The 25913-nt window shown below is 42.1% G+C and overlaps 2 protein-coding genes across 2 annotated transcripts in view; one reads left to right on the forward strand and one right to left on the reverse strand.

Annotated features, from left to right (window-relative positions):
- GPRIN3 (GPRIN family member 3) overlaps positions 1-1941 on the reverse strand; it is a 99265-nt gene extending 97324 nt beyond the window's left edge. Inside the window, exon 1 of the mRNA XM_069978319.1 lies at positions 1654-1941. The gene's annotated coding sequence lies outside the window, so the exon portion shown is untranslated. The remainder of the gene's footprint in view (positions 1-1653) is intronic.
- A 4739-nt stretch (positions 1942-6680) lies between these two features.
- LOC138796596 (proteoglycan 4-like) lies at positions 6681-19486 on the forward strand. Its single transcript, XM_069976206.1, has 2 exons — positions 6681-6802; positions 18805-19486. The coding sequence occupies exons 1-2, from the start codon at positions 6681-6683 to the stop codon at positions 19484-19486; spliced, it is 804 nt and encodes a 267-aa protein (XP_069832307.1).
- The last annotated feature ends 6427 nt before the right edge of the window (positions 19487-25913 follow it).

Here is a 25913-nt window from a genome sequence, read left to right on the forward strand (position 1 = left end):
TCCCAGTCCAGCACTAAACCAAATCATGGTTGAATTCTGAACTGACCCTTTAAACTTGAATACATGGCAGCCATCTTTTTTTTTTTTTTTTACCCCAAGGCTATATTACCTGGCATGATGGCTGAAATCTATAAATGAGTTTCATATTTAAATAAAAAAACAACCTTGTGGAGGCAGCACTGTGTATAATAACAATAGACCTTGCAAAACAATAGCTCCTGATCCCTATCTATTTGTAGTCATGTCATGCGGTCTTACAGTAATATGGTGGTGTTACAAACAGAATAGATAACATAAAAGATGAATAAATAATGGATGGAATACAGACACAAAGTGGATAGCACTGGTAAAGTACCACAAGAAAAAAAAACGTGATACAGTATACAACGGGATGGCAGATTTTCCAAGAACTATACTACTGTACATTCCCATTGTCACTCTACACCTGGCGAATATATTACCTGTATGTGCGATGCATGCAAGGAATCAATGCATCTTATTATATATCTTATATATCTTTATTAGCATAACAGCGTGATGTTTTTTTTTTTTTCAAAGGAACTCTTTATTCTTGCAAGTTTACGATGTATTAATACCACACTGCTACAACTATACCTGTCTCACACCAGGCTGCTGCCTATATATGATTCCTGGGATGTTGTATATGTGCGCTTCGGAATCTATTGGCACTATAAATATTATTATTATTATTATTATTATTATTATTATTATTATTATTATTATTAGTGCAACATTATAAAAGATCTATGTTTCTTTATCTGTATATATAAAATTATAAAAAACAATAAAAAAGATTAAAAAAAAAATAATTTTATATATATATATATATATATATATATATATATATATATATATATATATATATATATATGCACAAGGTGAAAAGACAAAAAGCAGCCCATATATGATGCATAAACAGTAACCTAACAACACGTACACTTTCATATATGTCCCCTTATGTATTCAGGTAAGTTTTACACTTTATTTTAGGATTCCATTGGAAATCAATCCCTTATACTGTCCTCTGCAGCCAATAAATCCCTAAGAGCTTGCAGCATCCCAAGCTAGGCAACATATAGATGCAGTCTATTAGTCAGTCATGTCCACAGAGGATTAACTCTGCTTGGTAAACATGGGAATAAAGAGACATTTCTCCCAGAAGTGTGTCCTAGTTATTGAAGGGTATCCCTGCAATACATGTTCTATGCTCATAGACCAGTATACATGGAGCCTCTGTCACTGGCTATTAGCATTCCTAGGCACATCCACACTGCAGTCACAGAACACTAAGATATTAGTTGCATTTTTTTTTGTTTTTTACCATGCACTTTCTATTATTAATTCTGGTGTTGGGAAGAGATGACATAAGGAATGCTACTACATAGTGATGCATAGAGGTCATCATCATCATCATCATCATCATCATCATCATCATGATGACAGCAGCTTTGTCCCTGCTCTGTAATTAAACATACTAATACGTGATGCTGCATAATCCCCTGAGTCCAGTCTGGAGAGATGACAAGTAACAATCATTGGGAGGTTACAGGAATAGCTGCAGCAAATACCTGGAGCAGCACATACACTGTATAGTACAATGCTGGAAACAAAGGCTCACAATGCATCTCTTACCCTCAGTGCTGCACACAGGAGAGACAGCATTGACCTTGCAGGGAAATTCATCATCATCATCTGCTGCTGCTACTGTAAATGATAATCCAATAGTAAATGAGGAGTCACTGGTGATGATATCCATCCATGGATGTTACTGACAGGGCATCCTGGGGGGGCAGGTAAGCCACAGGAGGGGGGTGCTGGGGCAGATCAGCCACTGCTTGCCCTATATGTGTGTTGTGCTTTTCCCAGCGTTTCCCCTTGTCCTGGAGCTGAGCACAGCAGCAGCAGCAGCAGCTCCACAGGGAAGCGTTCCGGCTGTCAGTGCTGCCCCGCCCCTGATGATGCTAACTGCCAGTCAGTGCAGGGAGGAGGAGGAGGGGACCGCCTCTCTTCTATCCAATTCTGTAGGCAAGGTCTGCAGTGTGTACAGCTGGATAAGGGAAGTAGCCTTCAGTAATGTCACTGATGATTGTGAATAAACCGCTTTCCCCACTAAGGACCTATATTACTTGGATAAATGTGGGGACTGCCCCTTTATTAAAGATGTTATACTGGTAATGCCTGCTGCTTTACCTGGGCAAAAAAAAAAGACAGGCACAAACCTGTTCTGTTATCCCAATGATGGAGAAGCAAAGAAAAAAATGGACACACTCACCTTAAAGGAGAAGTCCGGAATTTTCTTTTTAATTAAAGTATTGTATTGCCCCCCAAAAGTTATACAAATCGCCAATATACACTTATTATGGGAAATGCTTATAAAGTGCTTTTTCCCTGCACTTACTACTGCATCAAGGCTTCACCTCCTAGATAACATGGTGATTTCACTTTCTGGATAACATGGTGATGTCACTTCCTGGATAAAATGGTGATGTCACTTCCTGGATAACATGGTGATGTCACGACCCGACTCCCAGAGCTGTGCGGGCTGTGGCTGCTGGAGAGGATGATAGCAGAGGGATGCTCAGTGTCCCTCCAGTGCCCTGTGTCCCTCAGCGTCCCCCTGCCATCATCCTCTCCAGCAGCCACAGCCCGCACAGCTCTGGGAGTCGGGTCGTGACATCACCATGTTATCCAGGAAGTGACATCACCATGTTATCCAGGAAGTGACATCACCATTTTATCCAGGAAGTGAAGCCTTGATGCAGTAGTAAGTGCAGGGAAAAAAGCACTTTATGAGCATTTCCCGTAATAAGTGTATACTGGTGATTTGTATAACTTTTGGGGGGCAATACAATACAAACATTTTCGCTGGACTTCTCCTTTAATGCCGGCTACTTTTCTTTTTTTCTTTTAAATGAACTGGTGTCAGAAAGTTATATTGATTTGTAATTTATTCTATTTAGAAATCTCAAGTTTTCCCATACTTACAAGCTGCTGTATGTCCTGCAGGAAATGTTTTATTTACATTCAGACACAATGCTCTCTGCTGACATCTCTCCCAGTACTTATCAGCTGCTGTATGTCCTGCAGGAAGTAGTGTATTCTTTCTAGTTTGACACACTCTCTGTCCCTGAAAGGAACTATCCAGAGCAGGAGAGGTTTTCTATGGGGGTCTGCTACTGTTCTGGACAGTTCCTGTCAGGGACAGAGGTGGCAGCAGAGAGCACTGTGTCAAACTGGAAAGAAAACATCACTTCCTGCAGGACATACAGCAGCTAATAAGTACGGGAAGACTTGAGATTTTTAAATAGAATTAAATGACAAATCTTTATAATTTTCTGAAACGAGTTGATATAAAAAAAAAAAACTTTCTCCTACCAGAGTACCCCTTTAGGAGGTTGTGCTGCAAGCACAACACCATAGAAAATATATGGACTATATTAGCAATGTAGTTGTGCCTGTTTGAGGTGCAGTGTGTGATGTGGCAGTGCTTGGAGTCCAGGAGTATCCATGGAAGATAAAAAAAAATGGACTGTGTCTAAATTAGGCTTGGGAGGAGGTCACACACCCCTTGTCTTGCTGCGTCCCCATGCCCGCCCATCAAGCAAGCTAGGCATACATTCTAAAAAGAATCTGTGACGTTTGGCAGACATATGCCAGGTAAGGAGATGTAGAGTCTCTCCAATTGTGTATATACTATATCTTTAGTATTGCTCTTCCATAGTGCAGACTGTACAGGACCTGTGGTGACATCATAGTCACATATTAGGGTTCTTTAATGTTACAGAATTGTCTCCTGGCTACAGTTTTGCCCTGATTTGTGCAAAATAATGGTGCAGTGATTTTTTGCAAATCATGGCAGAACTGTATCCAGGAGACAATACACCACAGAAAGTATAAGTCTGTTTGGGTGGCCATGGGCCCCCCAGGAGCTTAGGGCCCCATTATATTCTGCTATTGTATATATATATATATATATATATATATATATATATATATATATATATATATACCATAGCTATGTAAATACCAGTCAGAACACTGTTTTAGAGTACATTTGTGGTTGGTAACCTAGGCAATGAACTGTCAACAATTTGCTAAGTGATTGTATTTGCAAAACTACTTAACTTGACGAGCCCAAAACTCCTATCACCAGCATCAGTGGATTAATGCCAGCACTGGAACGTTAAATCCCAGGTACCAGTACTTACTTGTGGTTCCAAAATCCTGGGATGTTGTTCCATCTTCATGTCATGTGACACACTGTGATTGATGGATCTGTCGGATCCACCAATCACAGTGCAGGGAGGGAGGGACCAGCGTCACATGATGCTGGTGCCTCCCTCCCTGCACTGTGATTGTGTGAATATACCCTTAAAGGGGAAGTCCCACAGAAGTACAAAAACTCAAGACAAGCTGGTGGGGACAGGAAAATAATAAACAATCGAACTCACCCATCGCCGTGTTTCCGATGTGCCGCTCCCGGGTCCCATTCTCATCAACTGGTGAGCTTTGCTAGCTACAATGTCACATTCCTGGCTGAGTGATTGCTCACCTAGCCAATCAGTGACTTGGGGCAGGACATTGCCCCAGTCACTGACTGGCTGTGTGAATGCTCAGCTAGGTCGTGACATTTCAGCTGGAGGAGCTGGGTACGTGACATACCCGGTTTCAAGCTGAAGATGACAGCTAATTTATGAGAACTGAATTCAAGAGCGACATATTGGAGGCATGAGGACGGTTGAGTTCAGATGTTGATTATTTTCCTGCCCCCACCAGCCTACCTGCAGTTTTTGTACTTCTGTGGGAGTTCTCCTTTAAATTATGTCTTTGGCTGCAATGCAAGAAAAAAAAAAAAAATTAATTGTCCAACTTAGAGGTCAAAGAGGTGTGGTTTGCACACTCAAGTGCACAGGTACACTTTAAGAATTAGGAAACACCATGGGGGACATTTATTAAGAACGCCGGTCTTAAATTAGGTCCCACCCCCTTTCCTCAGCCAAATTCACAAAGAGGCACACGTTTCTTAATGTATTAGACGGACGTGTGCCTAACGCAACAATTTACACCTGCTTTGGGAGGAGGTCACGCAGGAGATGCGGCAGGCGTACACCAGGGAGAAAGGGTGAATCTGCGCCCTCTCCCCGGCTGTAAGCTTGAATAATGTCCCCCCATATGTTTTTCTATTGAACATTTTCTTTATTGGTTGTGTCTGTGCAGTGTCCCAGAACACGCTGTCTGTTTCTCACTGTCAGTTTATTTTTGCTATTACAGCCATGCCTGTTCTAGAAACTATTTGCACTGCAACTGTGACTATATAGTCCCTATTACTCTCAGGTTCCTGTATATTGTACATGTGTTTAACTCTGTGCAGTGGTATGCAAAGGCTGAGGATCACGTGACCAAGCCCTGTAACCATGGTTCCTCCAATGGCCGTCGAGCTTTGGCCAGGAGTACCATGTGACTTCCCCTTGCTAGTTAGTTCCGGCCCCTGCTCCCAAGCAAGGAGGTCGTGTGTTTTGTGTCTCTCTTCACCTTCAGAAGAGAGGCTGGTGCTCTGCTGTAACAGATTCTGGCTGTCCGTCTGCTCAAGTGCCTGGAGTATCTTCTCATCTGGGTGTCGTTCCTGTTATTCATCTCCTCATCAAGTCAAGATTCATACTGCAAGTACTCTAAATCCACCCAGCATCTCTATTCTTCTCTCACTACTACTCCCATCATCCGGCACGTTTCACCTCAGCCTATGCAGCACCACCTTTGCTCTGTCTATATAAGTCTGCTATATACCCGGTTGCATCCGGAAGAGACTGTTGCTACCAGTTACCTCAGTTACAATAAAAGTGTAACCACCGCTGTTACTGAACCCTGGCATTGGTGTCCCGTTTACTGGTGCCCTGACTAGGTACAGCGAAGAATCGCATGCCCAGTAGCAAGTATAGCGCAGTATCTGCAGACCGGTCCCTCAGCTGTGCCATCCTCAGGCCCTGTACTGTGACAATCCTATACCCTGCAGCTGCCCCGGTTCCTGCCCGCTCACAACACCTGCACTGCAAAGTGACCCACACGGGTCAGGGCATCGCATCTGTTCCATAGTAGCCCATGCATGTTGGATATGTAACCCTTGGTACTTGTCACAGTACCTTATTTATCACATTGTTATCTTTAGATCTTATCTTCTTCCTCTTTTTAATTCCGGATTTTCGCACATTTCCATAAAATATTTGCATTGATGATTCTTATTGTGTATCTACTGTATCAAGTTAAAATATTGCACATGTAACAGCTTTGCAAGTTTACTTGGTTTACAACCATCAACAATCCTAGATTGCCACATACAGTTATGCTATGAGATGATATTTTAATGGATACAAACCATAATGGCGTTAGTGCGGGCGGATCATGTCATAACGACATGGAGTAAAAATAGCTGCTGCACCTCACACCTATGGCTGACACTAATGCCTCTCGGCTACATTTAAAAACCAACGCCAGGATGTTGGTATGTCATTTGATCAAACCATATTGCCCCATGTACCACCTGCAGGTCCTCTGGTTCACATGAGTCCCTACACTAACTCCACACTGTGTCGGTCAGCGACCGCCAACCTCGCAAAGCGTGCAGAAGCAGGGAATGGGGGCCATAGAATGGCCCTGCAACGCCAATGTCACAAGACCAAACCCAAAGAGCCTCCCCCAAAACCCAGCAGGCACCATCAGCGGATAAAGCTGTCACCAAGCAACACAAGTGTGAATATGGTCTTGCTACTCACCATTGCTCCTGCAGGTAGAATAGGAAGGATAGGAGGTATTTGCCATATGTGCCCAGGTGCCTCCTGCTGATTGCGGTCACTTGGGTCTTACAAAGAGGAGTGCTAACTGCTCAGAAAAGTGAAAAAAGTAGAATACGACATGGAGAGAAAAGAGCTGCTGAACCTCACACCTATGACTAAAACTAATGCCTCTCGGCTGCATTTAAAAACCAACGATGTTGGTATATAATTTGATCAAATCATATTGCCCCATGTACCACGTGCAGGTCCCCTGGTTCACATAAGTCCCTACACTAACTTCACACCGTGTTGGTCAGCGATCGCAACCCCGCAAGGCGAGCACAAGCAGGGAAGGGGGGCATAGAATGTCAGACTAATTTCATTGATTTCTTCGATTATGTCACAAAAGTGCTGGACGAAGTTGGTGCCGTGGATATCTAGACTTCAGCAAAGCCTTTGATACAGTTCCCCATAAAGAGCTGATAGAAAAGTTAGAGAAAGTTGGACTTAATCCCTGCATAGTTCAGTGGATTTGTTGTTGGCTGAAGGATAGATACAGAGGGTTGTGGTGTAATGGTGTATATTCCGAGCAGAGACTGGTTACGAGTGGTGTGCCACAAGGGTCTGTTCTAGGTCCTGTTTGTCTTTTTGCTGATGACGCAAAAGTGTGCAATAGGGTTGATATTCCTGGAGGTGTCAGTAATATGAAAATTATTTAGCTTTACTAGACATGTGGTTCAAACAATGGAAACTGCAGTTCAATGTTTCCAAATGTAAAATAATGCACTTGGGAGGAGGAATCCTCTAAGTATCATATCTTTGTTCTGTGTTGACAAAGACTTCAGAAGAGAAGGATTTAGGGGTAGTGATTTCTGGCAGCCAGTCACCAGTTCAACCAGGTAGTGGGCAAAGCAAATCGTATGCTGGGCTACTGTATATAGCTAGAGGTATAACTAGTAGGAAGAGGGAGATTGTGATCCTGCTGTATAGAGCTCTGGTGAGGCTACATCTGGAAGACTGTGTCCAGTTCTGGAGACCTCACCTACATAAAGATATTGAAAAAATAGGGAAAGAAGGAAAAGGGGGGGGGGGGGCATGACCAAAACCATATGTTACAGGACTAAATAAGGACTGGATTCAAGAACAAGGCAGCATACTCTTAGGTTAGTTGGGGAAAAGATCAGAAGCAACATGAGAAAATATTACTTTACTAAAAGAGTAATAGCTGCTTGGAATGAACTGAATGTAACCCTGCCTGAGATAAGCCTATATCTATCCTAAGATAATACTAAGGGAATTACTACAAGGACAGACTGGATGGACCAGGTGGTCCTTTTCTGCCAAAGATCTTCTTAGTTTCTACCATTGCATGCTCTTTATACCATTCTATAAATAAAAAAAACGTATATTTTTTTATTTGATACTATTTACCGACGTATTGCCAACTTAAGTTCTTAAGGCACTATTCCAAGTTTTTTTGTGACATGCCATAAATGCCTGCCTCTGAGAGCATCATCTATTAGGATGACAGAGATTACCTTGATTGATTGACTGATTGACCCACTCTGTGTTGGGTGGATGACGGAGCCTACATGCAGGGGCCTGGCGCCTCCATCTATTTGCCCCCCAGGGCACCTAACCTTTCCCCAATTCTGTCGCGCTGTTCACATGTCCCCATCTCCTAGGGTGCACGCACGGTGGGTGCTTGAGATTTAAAGGGCCAGTGCATCCTTAATTAGTTGTGCACCCAATCACCTCCCCTATAAAGCTGCACCTTCCCTTTCACTCCCCGTTGGAGCCTCTGCATGCTAACCCTAGCCTGTGGTCCCAGCTGTTCCTGTCTGGGATTCCTGCCCCTGAAAATTGCCTTGGTGCCAGCTGTGAGTCTTGCTGCAATTCTGTCTGTTTGCCTACGTGTCTCCAGCTGCACCTCGCCTGCCAGCGCCAGCAAGCCAAGCCAGGGGTAGCGACCTGGGGGTTGTTTGCAACAGCAAGTCCAATCCATCTGGTCGGGGCTCGGCTGAAAACCAGCGGCCCCTTAGACTCCACTCCTTGGCACGGTTTACGCCATCGCTAGTGGTGGTACATCGGATCTACGACCTGTCCTTACACCAGTTAGAATTCCGGGCACCTTAGTTCTCTTAGTACCCTAACCAGGTCAGTTAATGCGCCATATCCTAAAGATATTTCATGTCTCAGATTTAAAAATCTCTTAGACTTAAGACTCAAGACTTAAAGGGGTAGTGCGGCGGTAAAGAATTATTGACAGAATAACACACATTACAAAGTTATACAACTTTGTAATGTATGTTATGTCTGTGAATGGCCCCCTTCCCCGTGTCCCACCACCCCCACCCGTGTACCCAGAAGTGTGGTGCGCTATACATACCTGTCACGTGCCGACTCGTCTCCGATCTTCAGTCTTCGATGCCGTCTTCGGACGGCCGGGCCGAATCCCTCCGAGTGTCCTGAGTGCCGGCCGCCCTCTTCAGCGTCATCAGATGCCCAGATCTATGACTCCTGTCCTTACACCAGTTAGAATTCTGGGCACCTTAGTTCTTTTAGTACCCTTACAGGTCAGGCATATGTGGCATATCCTAAAGATATTTCACGTCTTAGATTTAAAAATCTCTTAGTATTTTGAATAAAATTATTTGGTAAAAAACACTTTTCTCAAGAATCATCTCAGATTTGCACATTATGTACTTAATGGGGTATCCTCAACTGACAGGGAATAGGGGCTATCAAACTGATTGGTGGGGGTCCAACCACTAGGAGCTAGGTGTCCCACCACGGGGGTCCCAGCAGTCAGTGTGCATAATGAGGTTACTATGCCCACATAATGAGCAATAGCTCAGTCATCTAGATTTTCTTTTACGTTCTGTAAATAACAAAGGGGCAGGTGCACCTTCAAATTTAAAAATTTACTTTTGTTGATCATTTTTTACATTTTGTGTAAACATCATTTTTATGTTTTATGTATTTTTTTTCTTTTGACATATATTTCATAGTTTATATTTAGCAGTGCTATTTCAAAATCTCCGCGCTCCACCAAGAAGCTTGCCTAATGGTGTAGTTACTAATAATGTGTAGGAAGAAAAGAACAAAGATGAATAATAATTAAATAAAACATCTGTCTTGTTCTGGGAGTTGCCTGACATTTTATTTGCTAATGTATTTTTACAGCATGCTGTCTGAATCACCGTGCCCTCAATAAGTCAGAGGTTTATTCTAAAGGGAACAGAAACAGGTAAAATGACATACTGTTTCCTCGCTATAGACATTTGCCAGGGTGATATAGTAGTATAAACATTATCTTATGGTATTTTCTAATTTTACATGCTGATGCCTCTGTTCAGTAACAACGATATTGCCTGCTATATTACAGAGATATCCTAGGGGACAATGCCGCCCTATTACAGACTACAGAAAAGAGACCACAATTATAGTGACTCTGTACCCACAATCTGTCCCCCCCAAACCACTTGTACCTTCGGATGGCTGCTTTTAATCCAAGATCTGTCCTGGGGTCTGTTCGGCAGGTGATGCAGTTATTGTCCTAAAAAACAAATTTTAAACTTGCAGCTCCATGCCCAAGACCGGGGCTTAAAGGGAACCAATCACCCAGAAAATCAATGTAAAGACAAGGATAGATCACCCAGCACACTTCCCAAATATGCCCCTGTAACCTCTGTGCCCCCTCAATTAGACAGTAATCTTACTTTGTTCAGGTCACGCGCTGTATGTAAATTTTTGCTAAGTAGTCCTGGTGGGCGTATGTAGTCCTGGTGGGCGTATGTAGTCACGGTCCGGGGGCGTATGTAGTCACGGTCCGGGGGCGTATGTAGTCACTGTCTGGGGCTGTAATCACGCCCAGAGGGGCGTGATTCGGAGGCTTGCGGTCCAGTGACGTCATCCGGCGGCTTGCGTTCCGCGTCGCGGCCGCGCCGACGTGTTCGGGAACCCGCGCATGCGCAGTACGTCAGCGTCGTCTCCCGCCGTACTGTGCATGCGCGGGTTCCCGAACACGTCGGCGCGGCCGCGTCGCGGAACGCAAGCCGCCGGATGACGTCACTGGACCGCAAGCCTCCGAATCACGCCCCTCTGGGCGTGATTACAGCCCCAGACCGTGACTACATACGCCCCCGGACCGTGACTAGATACGCCCCCGGACCGTGACTACATACGCCCACCAGGACTACATACGCCCACCAGGACTACTTAGCAAAAATTTACATACAGCGCGTGACCTGAACAAAGTAAGATTACTGTCTAATTGAGGGGGGCACAGAGGTTACAGGGGCATATTTGGGAAGTGTGCTGGGTGATCTATCAGCACATATCCTTGTCTTTACATTGATTTTCTGGGTGATTGGTTCCCTTTAAAGTATCTATATCCTAACTTTGCACCACCCCTCCATCCCTCCTCCCCACCCTCTTCATCATTAGGAATGCCTCTAGAACATTTTCTCCTGTCTGAACATTGCACAGGTGCCTTGTCGATCCAGCTTATGTGCCGTGCTGACACAGGTGATGAATAGGAGACAATCTGCCTGGAGCATTCCTAATAATGAGGAGGGCGGAGAGGAGGGACAGAGAGCCTAATGCATACACAATCTTGGCCACGGCCGTTGGGCACAGGGATGCCAGTTTAAAAGTTGTTTTTAATGACAATAACTGCATCACCTGCCGAACGGACCCCAGGACAGATCTTGGATTAAAAGCAGCTATCCGAAGGTACAAGCGTTTTATTTTTTGGAGGGGGGGCAGATTGTGGGTATAGAGTTGCTTTTATTCAGATTGCAGGCCAAGGCTATGTTTACATACAGTATTTTTGCTCAGTATTTTGCCCAGTATTTTGCAACTAAAACCAGTGGATTGGATTGATAACACAGAAAGGCTATGTTCACACACTGTTGAAATTTAGTGCATGGCTGCCATTGACTGGCAAATAATTGCTGTTATTTCAAAACAACGGCCGTTGAATGATGGCCATTCGCTAAATTTCAACAGTGTGTGAACATAGCCTTTCTGTGTTTTCAATCCACTCCTGGTTTTGGTTAGAAATTACTGACCAAAATACTTAGTAAAAATACTGTATGTGAACATAGCCTAAATCTTGAATTAAAGTCAGACGGCAAATCAAACCTAAAAATGAATGGAAACTTCCAAACCACACCAGAAAACATTTATAGACCCCAGAGAAACTATGCAATTGACCCCAGGCAAAACTGCAAAATAATTCCAGATTCCCAGATTTGACCCCAAAGTCAATTCAGACATTAAATCACATTAACTTCCTCTTCACTCCTAGATCAAGTCCATCTTTAGGTGGGACCACCAGTCCGCTGGCTGCTCAGGCTTTTTAGAGTCTGTTTTTCTATAACACGAGTCGATCCGAACCCGAACTTTCGGCATTTGATTAGCGGTGGCTGCTGAACTTGGATAAAGCCCTAAGGCTATGTGGAAAACATGGATATAGTCATTGGCTGTATCCATGTTTTCCAGACAACCTTAGAGCTTTATCCAAGTTCAGCAGCCCCCGCTAATCAAAGGATCGACTCGAACCCGAACCCGGTTTGCTCATCTCTAGACAGGATCAGATGTGGTACCAGGTACAAGAGGTATGTGTAGAATCAATGGAGCGTGTCACAGAGGGGAGGGAGTTTCGCCACACTGGGATTTTTTTTGTAACATTATATATGTGATCAAAACGTCCGATCTACACATATATGGTATTAATAAAAACTAGAGATCATGGTGCAAAAAATTACATCCCATACAGCCCGTAGGTGAAAAACTAAGACTGTTATAAAAGTCACAATAGGCCCATTTTATTAATTTATTACTATATATATATATATATATATATATATATATATATATAAATTGGACAATCTGTGTAAACCTGCATATGGTTGTGTTCAGACTGACCTTTTGAATTATGGTATCATGTCGCTTTTACCATATAGTGCATTATTTAGACACAGGAACCCTCCAAAAGTTACCATATTGCATTCTTTTTTCTAATTTCACCAATTTATATTTCCATAAATAATATTTTGGGGTTCCGTCATACATGTTAGGTAGAATGAAAGACGCCATTACAAAGTACATCTATTTCTGAAAAAAACAAGTCATCACATGGCTCTGTAGATAGAAAAATGAAAGTGCTAGAGCTCTTAGAAGGGGAGGAGGAAAAAAACAAAAAACACAAAAATAAAAATTGGCGCGGTCCACTGTGTTATTTTGGGCCTGGTCCTCAAAGGGTTAAGATGAAGAAATTAAAGAAATACCTTTTCATTACAAATATATGAATTTAACTTGGTACTTGGTTTCTTGAAATCCCAGTTTTGCTCAAACAGCAAAGCATCAATCTTTGTTTCACCTCTAATATGAGCAGGCCGATCATTGGTCTGTGAATCTGGAAATAGTACAAGTTAATCAGCAGGGATCTGCTGTGCTAGAAAGCGGTAATGGTTTCCAATAGAATAATAAATCATTCAGTTTCTCATATTATTACTATGTCAGTATCGATGTATAGGAGATGTTCGTCAATATTAAATAAGCATCTCCTCTCAGAAATAGCCCCTGTTTAGGAATAAAAATCAAAAACAAAAGCAAAGAAATATTATAAATAAATATTATAATTTTCCTAATAATAACAACAAAAATTCTTACAGGTAATACAATTTTCAGCTTATATTTTTCCTCTATACTTGGCAACTCTTCTTATTTCCCAAAATAAATGTACTCATTTACTACTTATCAGCTGCTGTATGTCCTGCAGGAAGTGATTTATTCTTTCCAGTCTAACACAGTGCTCTCTGCTGCCACCTCTGTCCATGTCAGGAAATGTCCAGAGCAGTAGCAGGTGCCCATAGAAAAAATCTTCTGCTCTCCAGACGGGAAAGTATAAGCCAAGGGTTCCATGTGATAGATATATATTCAGTATTTCATGGAAGGACATAGAGATAGAGCTTGGTAATGACCAAATAGTTCCAAAGAAAATATAACGGTCCACTCCATAGTTGTGCATAGTTTTATTTTCTTTGTAACTAATATGCTCATATGTTTCCCTTTACATCATTGCTCATTTCTGCTGAAGAGCAAAGATCAAGAATACATCTATAAGATTATTATCCTATCAACTCCATTGCAGTACAGTAACATAATATTATCAGAAACTTTATTCCAGGGGGTTTATGTTCTTATTTATGTCCTATACTTTTTAAAGTGAGCCTGTCATCATAAAAAAACTTTTGACATGTCACAGTAGGTGTCCCCACTATTGAGTGCCTTATGCACCTGTCACAAAGTTCTCACTCCAGGTTAAAAGTAGTGATGAAGTATTCTGAAGTTTCACCACTAGGTGTCAGTATTTTCTATATGTCTGTGTATTGCATAGCTGAAGTTAGTATTGGGTTAATGTTTCTGTTGTACCATGTGTTTTGTGCTAACCAGTAGGAGACTTTCTCTCTCTTTCTACCTCTCCTTGTTCTCTACACATTTACCCTCTGTAGGACGGGTTAATTAGCTCTGTGTTGGAGGAAGTGCAGTACAGTCTAGTCTAGACACTGTAGTGTACAGATGCAGCTGGAGACCAACAGTTCCTTATCTACTCCTACTACCTTTAGTATGCAGTGCTAAGCACTTTAAATGGAGAGGTCACCAAGGAACACCCTAACCCACGCCGAGAACACATCTAAAAGGAGCAGGGCAGTATCCTGAGCACAAGAGGAACTAGCCTCGATAGGACAAAGCAGCCAGTATTGAAAGCCTAGGTATCCTATCGTGCAGTGCAGGTAACTGGCACATCTTGGACAATTAGCTACATCCAGAGAACCACGACTGGGGCTTATATTACCCTGACAGGACGGGTAACTCGCAACTGTAGGGCAAAGGGTGGTCAGACCAAAGTCTAAACTCAAATACAAGTAAACACTTCACTACTGAGTATATCTTCAGGTTCCGGCATAGTACACAGCTACATTGGGTTGGGACTTCTCTGGCAAACTCCTCTACTCTTCAAGCACCACTACAACTACCTCTCTTCTCTCTTGCTACTCTCAAGCACCTTCTCAAGCACAGCAAGGTAAAGCACTAAAAGTCTGTGTTAAGATTTATCCTGGATATTAGAGAACTTGACAGTTCTAAATCAAACGGCCGTGATCTATAAAAAACATACGTTGTATGTGAATGACGTGTGTGTGAATGAGTGTGTACGAATGACGTAGTGTATACCGGGATTCCATCCAGGCGTACGAAAAACTGACATGTCAGTTCTCTGCGGCCACTATTCATTGGATAGCGGCCGCACAGAACATGTCAGTGCACAGAATGGAGCGTGCGGCTCTGGCCGCACCCTCCATTGTGTGCAGCAATGAATTGGGGTGTGGACGCACACAGATGCGCTCGGATCAGAATTCACCAGAAATGAAGATCATCCATCTGGTACAGCAATACCGGCCTGGATGAACTTCAGTAACACCGGCAGGTGTTAAAACATAGTGTGAACCCGGCCTTAGGATGTAAGGAATTACCCAGAAAGGATATTGCTAGTAAATTAGGCTTATACGTGACTTAAATTTGCTCTTTTCTAAGCTTTCCTATATCAGATTACTGTGCATGTCCTGTGGTAAAGACATATATCTCAGGATACACATCTGAGATATGACCCGAGGAAGAGGGGACCCTCTGCTAGCAATTCTTGTTCAATGCCTACGATAGTATTGTGTTTGTATGACGACAACACAAGGTGAGCATATACCTGCTCTTGTCATTTAAAGGGGCACTCCAGCAAAAAAAAAAATTCTTTTAAATCAACTGGTGCCAAAAAGTGCTCGAATTTTTAAATTAATTCTATTAACCCTTTGAGGACCAGACCCAAAATGACCCAGTGGACTGCGCAAATTTTGATCTTAGTGTTTTCGTTTTTCCCTCCTCCCCTTCTAAGAGCTCCAGCACTTTCAGTTTTCTATCTACAAGCCATGTAAGTGCTTGTTTTTTACAGGAATAGTGGTACTTTGTAATGGAGTCTTTCATTTTACCATAACATGTATGACGGAATCCCAAAATTATTATTTATGAAGATATAAATTGGTGAAATCGTAAAAAAGAATGCAATATGGTAACGTTTGGGGGGTTCCTGTGTCTACGTAATGCCCTATATGGTAAAAGCGACATGATACTATTACTCTATAGGTCAGTCCGAACACAACCATATGCAGGTTACACAGATTCTCTAATGTTATAGATTTTTTTTTAATTAAATCCTTTTTTTTGGCAATTAATTATAAATAAAATGGGCCTATTGTAACGCTTATAACAGTTTTATTTTTTCACCTACAGGGCTGTATGGGGTGTCATTTTTTCCGCCATGATCTCTAGTTTTTATTAATACCATATTTGTGAAGATCGGACGTTTTGATCATTTTTTATAAATTTTTTTTAATATATGATGTAACATTAAATCGGTAATCCGCGCACTTTTTCCCCTCTTTTCGTGTACGCCGTTTACCGTTCGCAATGACGATTGTTATATTTTAATAGATCGGAAAATTACGCACGCTACGGTATATTATATGTTTATTTGTTTATTTATTTTTATATGTTTTATTTATATAATTGGGAAATGGGGGTGATTTCAACTTTTATTGGGGGAGGGGTTTTGGGGTAGTGTGTTAGTGTTTTTAACTTTTTTTTCTTTAAACATTTGAAGTCCCTTTGGGGGACTTTTACATACACTACTTTGATTTCTACACTGATCATTGCTATGCCATAGGCATAGCATTGATCAGTGTTATCGGCGATCTGCTCATTGAGCCTGCCTGTGCAGGCTTAGTGCAGCAGATCGCCGATCGGACCGCACGGAGGAAGGTGAGAGACCTCCGGCGGTCCGTTTTAACGATCGGGACCCCCGCAGTCACACTGCGGGGGTCCCGATAGGTAAGTGACAGGGGACTCCCACAGCGTTTAAGGAGTTAATGACACGCAGCAGCGCGATCGCTGCAGCGTGTCATTACCGGTGAGGACCCGGCTGCTGATTGCAGCCGGCCCCCACCTGCTATGAAGCGCGCTCCGCTCCGGAGCGCGCTTCATAGCTGGAGAAACACCCAGGACGTATAGTTACGCCCTAGGTCGTCTGGGGATAGACTTCCATGGTATAACTATACGCCCTGGGTCGTCTAAGGGTTAAATCTCCAGTCTTCCAGTACTTATCAGCTGCTGACAGTATCAGCTGCTGTCCTGCACAAAGTGCATGTTATTTAATATGTAAAATGGTGTTGGGGCCCAGGTGTACATACACTCGAAATAAGTGACTGACGTAGAGCCCACATTAGCTATTTTATACTTTGGCATTTGTCAAGAGAAGCTGTGTGTAAAGTTCAGAATTATCCCTAATGAGAAAAGGACCTGACAGATTTCATGCTTTTGCAGTACGGCCAAGAGAAGATTACTTATATAGCAATTCTGCTGGATTTCACTTTCTTAATTCAGCCGACTGGTTCTCAGGCTAGCTTTGAGCATTTATCCTCCCGGAGAAGATAAAAAACAAGTCAAGTGTAAACAATTCGCTTTGCCGTTCTCTGTGCATCAGTGATATACATATTACAAGCGGGGGTCTCACCCACATTTGTATTTAAAAAAGTATCCATTACAGACATTTCTCCATAATCCGAGCTCTTTACACATTACAGAGAAAGTTAATTATTCTGTCCTTTCTAAGCATGATGAAGCTTTTAAACCTCCTCATCTAAAAAGCTCCAGCCTACCCTAAGTCAAATGATTTCAAGCTTGCTCAAGTACAATCAATATAGTACTAAAAAGATTACATATATTCTCAACTAGCTTGCTGTATGGCTTTCTATGGAAGACTAAACAAGAGAAATAACCAAAACTGTCTAGTAATCTTTTGTGAAAACTATGGAGGAGATTTATCAAACATGGTGTAAAGTGAAACTGGCTCAGTTGCCCCTAGCAACCAATCAGATTCCACCTTTCATTCCTTACAGACTCTTTGGAAAATGAAAGGTGGAATCTGATTGGTTGCTAGGGGCAACTGAGCCAGGTTCACTTTACACCAGGTTTGATAAATCTCCCCCATTGCTCGTTACTCGAGTCAAGTGTTTTCAAATGCTCAAGTGCTCGATTCAAGTAATGAGCCCCATTAAAGTCAATGGGGGGGCTCAAGTATTTTTTTCAGGGGACTCCTTTTCGGCAGAGGGGAGGGTGTCTGGTGCACCAGAAAACCTCAGAAAGTGATGGAAACATCATGGAAATCCAACTGGTACAGCAGAAGGAACATGCATGGATGCATTAAAGAGTCCAAGGTCCTGTATCAAAAGGACTTTTTGATGAGAGGGGGCAATATTGTAGACCAGCCTGTGCTGCCACACTATTAGTGCCAGGTCAGGGACCACAAAGCTACTCCTACAACACCTCCTGGCATTACTCCTACAACACCTCCTGGCATTACTCCTACAACACCTCCTGGCATTACTCCTACAACACCTCCTGGCATTACTCCTACAACACCACCTGGCACTATTCCTATAACACCTCCTGGCATTACTCCTACAACACCTCCTGGCATTATTCCTAAAACACCTCCTGGCATTATTCCTACAACACCTCCTGGCACTATTCCTATAACACCTCCTGGCATTACTCCTACAACACCTCCTGGCACTATTCCTATAACACCTCCTGGCATTACTCCTACAACACCTCCTGGCATTACTCCTACAACACCTCCTGGCACTATTCCTATAACACCTCCTGGCATTACTCCTACAACACCTCCTGGCACTATTCCTATAACACCTCCTGGCATTACTCCTACAACACCTCCTGGCATTACTCCTACAACACCTCCTGGCATTACTTCTACAACACCACCTGGCACTATTCCTATAACACCTCCTGGCATTACTCCTACAACACCTCCTGGCATTATTCCTACAACACCTCCTGGCATTCCTCCTACAACACCTCCTGGCACTATTCCTATAAGACCTCCTGGCATTACTCCTACAACACCTCCTGGCATTACTCCTACAACACCTCCTGGCATTACTCCTACAACACCACCTGGCACTATTCCTATAACACCTCCTGGCATTACTCCTACAACACCTCCTGGCATTATTCCTAAAACACCTCATGGCATTATTCCTACAACACCTCCTGGCATTCCTCCTACAACACCTCCTGGCACTATTCCTATAAGACCTCCTGGCATTACTCCTACAACACCTCCTGGCATTACTCCTACAACACCTCCTGGCATTACTCCTACAACACCTCCTGGCATTACTTCTACAACACCACCTGGCACTATTCCTATAACACCTCCTGGCATTACTCCTACAACACCTCCTGGCATTATTCCTACAACACCTCCTGGCATTCCTCCTACAACACCTCCTGGCACTATTCCTATAAGACCTCCTGGCATTACTCCTACAACACCTCCTGGCATTACTCCTACAACACCTCCTGGCATTACTCCTACAACACCACCTGGCACTATTCCTATAACACCTCCTGGCATTATTCCTACAACACCTCCTGGCATTCCTCCTACAACACCTCCTGGTATTACTCCTACAACACCTCCTGGCATTACTCCTACAACACCTCCTGGCACTATTCCTATAACACCTTATGATTATACTTCTGAACATCTAGTATAACTCTTACAATACCTCCTCGCTTGAAAATGACAGCGTAGAGGCTGTCGAAACGTCGCGTATATTGCTACATGTTACCACTACTTTATGTTATGATTTATTTGGAATAAATTTCACGTTTGCTTCACTATTCCGGAGTGCTGCGGACTATTGTTTGTCTATCTATCTATCTATCTATCTATCTATCTATCTATCTATCTATCTATCTAGTTCAATAGAATATATGTATTGCATTGGATATCTATCTATCTATCTATCTATCTATCTATCTATCTATCTATCTATCTATCTGTTTTTGTCTGTACAGTATATCAACCACAGCATTGTGCACCTTCATAGTGTGAAAAGTGGTATTGGTGTGCTGGCCATTTTTTATTTTTTATTGTGCTATATGTGGGGGTATGGCTACGTCATTTTGGCTTGCACTCCACCCATCTCCTGTGGGTGTTTTAAGCAGAGATTTGTTGGATCCTTCATGCCTAGTTGCAGGCTCAATGTGAGCCCAAGAGAGGCTATTGTTAGTGTAGAAACCATCTCCTTCTGAGGTCATCTTAACATGGTAAGATGGTATGCTGTATTTAATCAAATGGTTTGCTAAGAACCTTATTTAAAAAAAAAAAAAACACTCTAGAGCAGGGGGGTGGGGGTGGTGTGTGTGTGTGTGTGTGTGTGGGGGGGGGTTGTATATGTTAACTCCTAGCACTTGCAGGTTGCTGCACTTTCCACTTTTGTCTGTATATTAGCCACAGCAGAATGCCCCTGCATAGTGTCAACAGTGTTATTGTTTTGTTTTTTTGTTTTTTCTTCATTTTTCATTTTATCCACCGTTTCCCAGAAAATAAGGCATCCTCCGAGAATAGTAGTGGAGGAATTACAGGATAGCTTAAAATAAACCATCCCCCTGAAAATAGGGCAAAATAAGACTCCCCTCTGGAGGGGGGAGGGAGTGGTGGGAGATGGTGTGTTGTCTGGTTATGCTGGTTTGGGATGACAACTACTATACAGTATATAATAAATGTTCATTTTTTTTTGTTCAACAAGAATTGTGAATTCTTCTTCATGGAAAAACAAGACACCCCTGAAAATAAGACTTAGTGCATCTGTGGGAGCAAAAATTCATATAAGACACTGCCTTATTTTCGGGGAAACATGGTATATATTAATCTACATAGATTAGAGAAAGAGAGATGAAACAACAGTGTCTCCTTCTCCTTTCCCTATATTAATCAGGAGAGGCTGTTGCTTCCCCACCTTTGGCCAGGTGATCACTATGTGATGTCAGTGGTGGGTGGGGTTACAGATGAGGTGTTACAGCTTGCCTGGAAACAGAAGAGACAGAGATCATGTGACATCTGTCTCAGAAGGGAGGGGGAGGACAGAGGAATGGAGACACAACATTACTATTAGATTAAGGTCAGAACTTTGCCTTGGCCATTCTAAATTGTAAACTTAATCCTTCTTTAACTATTCTTTGGTAGAATGATTTGTCTGGTTATCAAGGTTGTCCTGCTGCAGGACCCACATTCTCTTGAGATTTGGCTCGCATAGATGTCATTGTTTAATTCAGAATTCATTTTTCCATCAATAAAGGCAATGTTTTTTTTAATGCTGGAATGCAGTGCTTTTCTTTCTCCAAACATAACACTTATTCCAACAAAAACGTCTATCTTGGTCTCATCTGTTCAAAACACATTGTTCCGTCAGACTTTTGGCTTGTCCAGATGATCTTTAGTAAACTGCAGATGGGCAGCAATGTCATTCAGCTCTGTCTTTGCAATCTTGCCAAGTACACCATTGTTCAGTGTCCAATTAACCTGACCTCAGATTAACCCTCCCGGCATTACAGAGTGCAGAGACAGCTTACCAGGGACACTGTTTACATAAGCCGTTTAGGAAGGGAGGGGTCAAAGAGGAGAAGAACAGTTTTTGGTGTCTTCAACAGAAAGCAGGAGGCTCAGAACTAGAGGAAGGAAACTGATAAGATAGTAACAAGTATGGAAAAAATTGTTACTCTCCTGAAGTGGAATACCCCTTTAAGCATTTTTTTTTTTTTTTAAGTTTTAATTATTTTAAATTAGTAAAATAAAAGCTATATAAACTGGATATTGTTGTAATTGTGCTGACTTGAGGAATATAGATAAGTCCAAGAAGAAATATTTGGGGGGTACTCAATGGTATGTAGAAGTGACGATTTTATTTTTCTTCTTAGGGGGAGATCAACATTTAGATAACAGGCATGGACGAAGACACGGGCATGAGCGACAGTTTTGCATGCATGCATACTTACCAGATGTCTAAAGAAGCGTACATGCACATGAAACATGCTGCGATTTTGACAGATTTTTCACTTCAAAAATGGCAATATTTTACTGCAATTGTGTAATTTGCTGTAGTTAACCCACATATCCTCAGTCCCCCCATATTCAAAGTCCCCTACTCTACATTCTACCACTCTTGCCTGCCCTGTAGTTTGTGCTGAGCAGATGGGGGCGGAGCATAAAAGGTCTGGCACTGATTGGTTGATGCTTAGCCACCCAGTGCCAGGGATCTGGTCAACTGACTGTAACTGGGGCTTATATTTCAAGCCTACCTTAAAAAGACCTGCAAAATGAAGCTAGGTCTTATTTCTGGGGTAGTTTTATTTTCTGAAAAACATGAATAATTGCCAGAGCTGTATTTACAGCTTGTTCTGCTCTAAGCACTTAGACTTAATAAATCCCATTAGTTAGCTAGCGTTGCATGGAATAATATTAGCAATCTAATGATGGTTTATGAAAGTGTCCAAAAAAAACCCCGAACATATTTGGTATCACTGTGCACGAAATTGTCTTAATTAAATTAAAATATTATGTTTATTCTTAACAGAGAATCTTGGAAATAATTTTTTTTTTTTTAAACTTTTAAAATCTAGTACTTATGAGCTGCTGTATGTCCTGCAGGAAGTGGTGTATTCTTTCCAGCAGGAAAGGTTTTATGGGGATTTGCTACTGCTCTGGACAGTTCCTGTCACGTACAGAGGTGGAAGCAGAGAGCACTGTGTCAGACTGGAAAGAATACACCACTTTCTGTAGGATATACAGCAGCTGATAAGTACTGGAGGTCTTCAGATTTTTTTTTTTAAATTAGAAATTGCAAATCTCTAGCACGGTCAGGATGTGGTACCAGGACAAAAAGGACAGGTGCAGCCCTTACACTGGCATCCACCCCGCTGTCCCTGCCTAACTTGCCTCAACAGCCCTAAATGGCAGTGGACAAGTGGGTGACGATCCCTATCCTATATAGTGTGGACACCTAACAAGGACAAGACAAACACAACACAATAAGCCAAGGTCAGAAGTCCGAGTCAGAAACAAGATAGCAGCACAGTACCAAACCGTGGCCGCCCCCCCCCCCCTGCAGCTCACCCCATACTTCCCCCCGCAGCTCACCCACGGCCAGTCACCAACCCCCCCACGCAGTTTACCCGCGCCTGCTGACCCCGCCCCCTGCTCACCCGCAGAAGCCCCACCCCATGTCGCTGCCTCAACTCTGCTATGTCACTGCCTCAACTCTGCTATGTCTATTCCTCAACTCTGCTATGTTACTGCTTCAACTCTGCTATGTCGCTATCTCTGCTACATCATGAACCAATCAGGCATAAGCATTGCATGATGGGAGATGTAGTTTTCTGGCTGGCCCCATATATGGATATAGATCGGCTTTTTTTTTAAAAAACTTGTAACTATGGAACAACAGCAGCTAGAAAGACAGGAAACTGCTCAAAATACTCAGGGAAACTTGGTGACTAAGACCAGCTAGGTTTGGGAGCATTTTATTTTTTTAGCTGTTGGGGGCTACAACAAAAAGAAGCGCTGTTGCATTCCTAGCAACTGGTTGGCCCAGTAGCCAGGGACGCCGTTGGCGTTTCGTGCACCTGGCCGAGATGGTTACCAGGGATGCTGTTGACAGGGAGTTGGCCACGTGGCCTGGCAATGCCGTGGGACTGGTGTGCGGTCCACTCTTTCACAGACACTTTCTGGAACCAGTTGATTTGAAAGGATATATATATATATTTTTTTTTTTTTTGCTGAAATACTCCTTTTTATTTTGCAAAAACTAAATCTCTTCGTTCCTCAAAAATGTTATATGCAAGACTGGAAAAAATCTGTAGAGTAGCCATATCCATGACCCTTGTAAAATACTGTACAATATCAAAGCACCATAGAGTGTACCAAATAAATAAAATCTTACTTCAAAAAGAACTGAGTGTAAGAGTGACATTTTTCCATTACAATATAATTGCCTTCCTAGATGTGTGATTTTCCAAACCAGTTGGCTGAGCACTCATCACTTTAAACACTTCAGTATTTAGTGAAGACATTGATGATTAACCTTCATGGCTGAGATGCTATCCTACATATGTAGCTGTGCCACAGACAAGCAGCTGAATGGATTAGTAAAAAAAAAAGTGCACTGCTTTGAAAAAAAAAAAAATCACAGAAAATGTGTCAGCATGAGTTATTGTACAAGGACAAAATCAGATAGCGAAATAATATGAATAGGACGCAATTAGATGTGATATCATTTTCATATTTTTCAATGGAGCTTGATCTTGTTCTATTTTCATTTTCGTTGCTTAGACTCAGGAACGAGACAGGAACTGTCCAGAGCAGGAGAGGTTTTCTATGGGGATTCATAGAAAACCGAAACCGAGTTCCTGTCTCGGCCAGAGATGTCAGCATAGAGCAGGGTGTCAGACTGAAAATAAAACAACATTTCCTGTAGGACATACAGCAGCTAATAAGTATGGGAAGATTTGAGATTTTTCTGACACCAGTTGATTTGGAAGAAAAAGATTTTCGCTGGACAACCCCTTTAATGAAGAATTGTAATAAGGATTGTCCAGACAGGGGTCTTTTTTGATATATACCCAGGGAGGGGGTGTTTGAAGATAATGTTATTACCTTACCACTTTGTTCCATCTGTGCTCCGTTTTCTGTGTTCTAGGGCCATGACGTCACATGCCTCCTCAGCCAATCAGCAACTGAGGTGGGACACTGCTACAGCTGCTGAGTGGATGAGAGAGCTTGCTGTGTCACTGTCCTAGAACACAGAAGGTAACGCACAGCTGGGACAAAGTGATAGGAAACCCACAGCACAGGAGCCAGGAAGGTAAGTGCATTTCCCTGGGCAGATATCAAAAAAATTCTTCTGCCCGGACAAGCTCTTTAAAGGGGTTATCCAGCAAAGATCTTTTTCTATCAAATGTATGTCCTGCAGAAAATAGTGTGTTCTTTTCTGCCTGACACAGTTCCTGTCCAAGAGAGGAACTGTCCAGAGCAGGAGCAAATCTCCATAGAAAACCTCTCCTGTTCTCGAGAGTTCCTGTCTTGGATGTCAGCAGAGAGCACTGTGTCAGACTATAAAGATTACACCACTTCCTGCAGGACATACAGCAGCTAATAAGTACTGGTAGACTTGAGATTTTTAAATAGAGGTAAATTACAGATCTATGTAATTTTCTGAAACCAGTTGATGTGAAAGAAAAAGATTTTTATCTGAGTACCCCTTTAATAACAGAAAAAAAAGAGAACAAATGCAGGATGTCAGTAACTGGCCCAGTAAAAATGAATGCTGATTGGCCAGCAGCTGTGCACTACTGCAGATTAGTAAACTAACTGATAGGAAAAGGCTCACCTGCCAGCTCAGAGTGAAATGCAGTAGTATGAACAGCGCAATGAGGCGCTAAAGCTGCAGAGTAAAAAAAAAAAAAAAAGGACTACATACATAATCCAAGCATTAACTGCCGTATATGTTTGCTGTTTTTTAAATTATTTTTTTATGTGACAGTTATACTTTAATTATTTAATCAATATACACTAAATGCATAACTGCACCATTGTCTCTAGTTACCATTTATCATGTATGAAGATTTTTTATTTAAGGAATCCTAAATATATTAATTATGCATTCTAAATATTATTTAAACTATGTATCGTCATGAATTATAGCATAGTAATGTACAATATATGTTAAGAAATATGAATAATGCTAAGGTATGCTTTTTTACATATCTTGTCACAGGGAACGCAATTTCTAAATTATGTTAATTTTCTAAATTTACAGATGTGAAGAGCCTATATGAATAGTTACTACCAGAGGCATGACTAAGAAATGCAGGGCAGTGAAACTGTGTGATGAAGGACCCCTAGATCCTTAAAGGACATCTCCGGTCTAAATGTTATTTACGTTATTACATATTATTACATAAGCAAAGTTAAGCAAATTCCTAATGTACACTAATTATGAGAAATGCATAAATAGTGCTATCCCCCTTAATTTAGTAGATCAGACAGGCTTCAATTTCTCTGAAAATAAAGTGACATCACGACCCGGTCAATACCTGAAGGTTCCAGCAGGGGGCACAGTATATGTAAAAATTACATGAAAA

This window comes from Dendropsophus ebraccatus, chromosome 7 (assembly GCF_027789765.1).
Source record: "Dendropsophus ebraccatus isolate aDenEbr1 chromosome 7, aDenEbr1.pat, whole genome shotgun sequence".
In the NCBI taxonomy this organism is placed as follows: Eukaryota; Metazoa; Chordata; class Amphibia; order Anura; family Hylidae; genus Dendropsophus; species Dendropsophus ebraccatus.

What these genes read in the sequence shown, in the direction of transcription:
- LOC138796596 (XM_069976206.1), top strand. Translation starts at nt 6,681, where the DNA reads ATGTCACAAGACCAAACCCAAAGAGCCTCCCCCAAAACCCAGCAGGCA. An exon ending in ACTCACCATTGCTCCTGCAG is followed by an intron (nt 6,803 to 18,804) that starts GTAGAATAGGAA and finishes TATTCCTATAAG; the next exon opens with ACCTCCTGGCATTACTCCTA.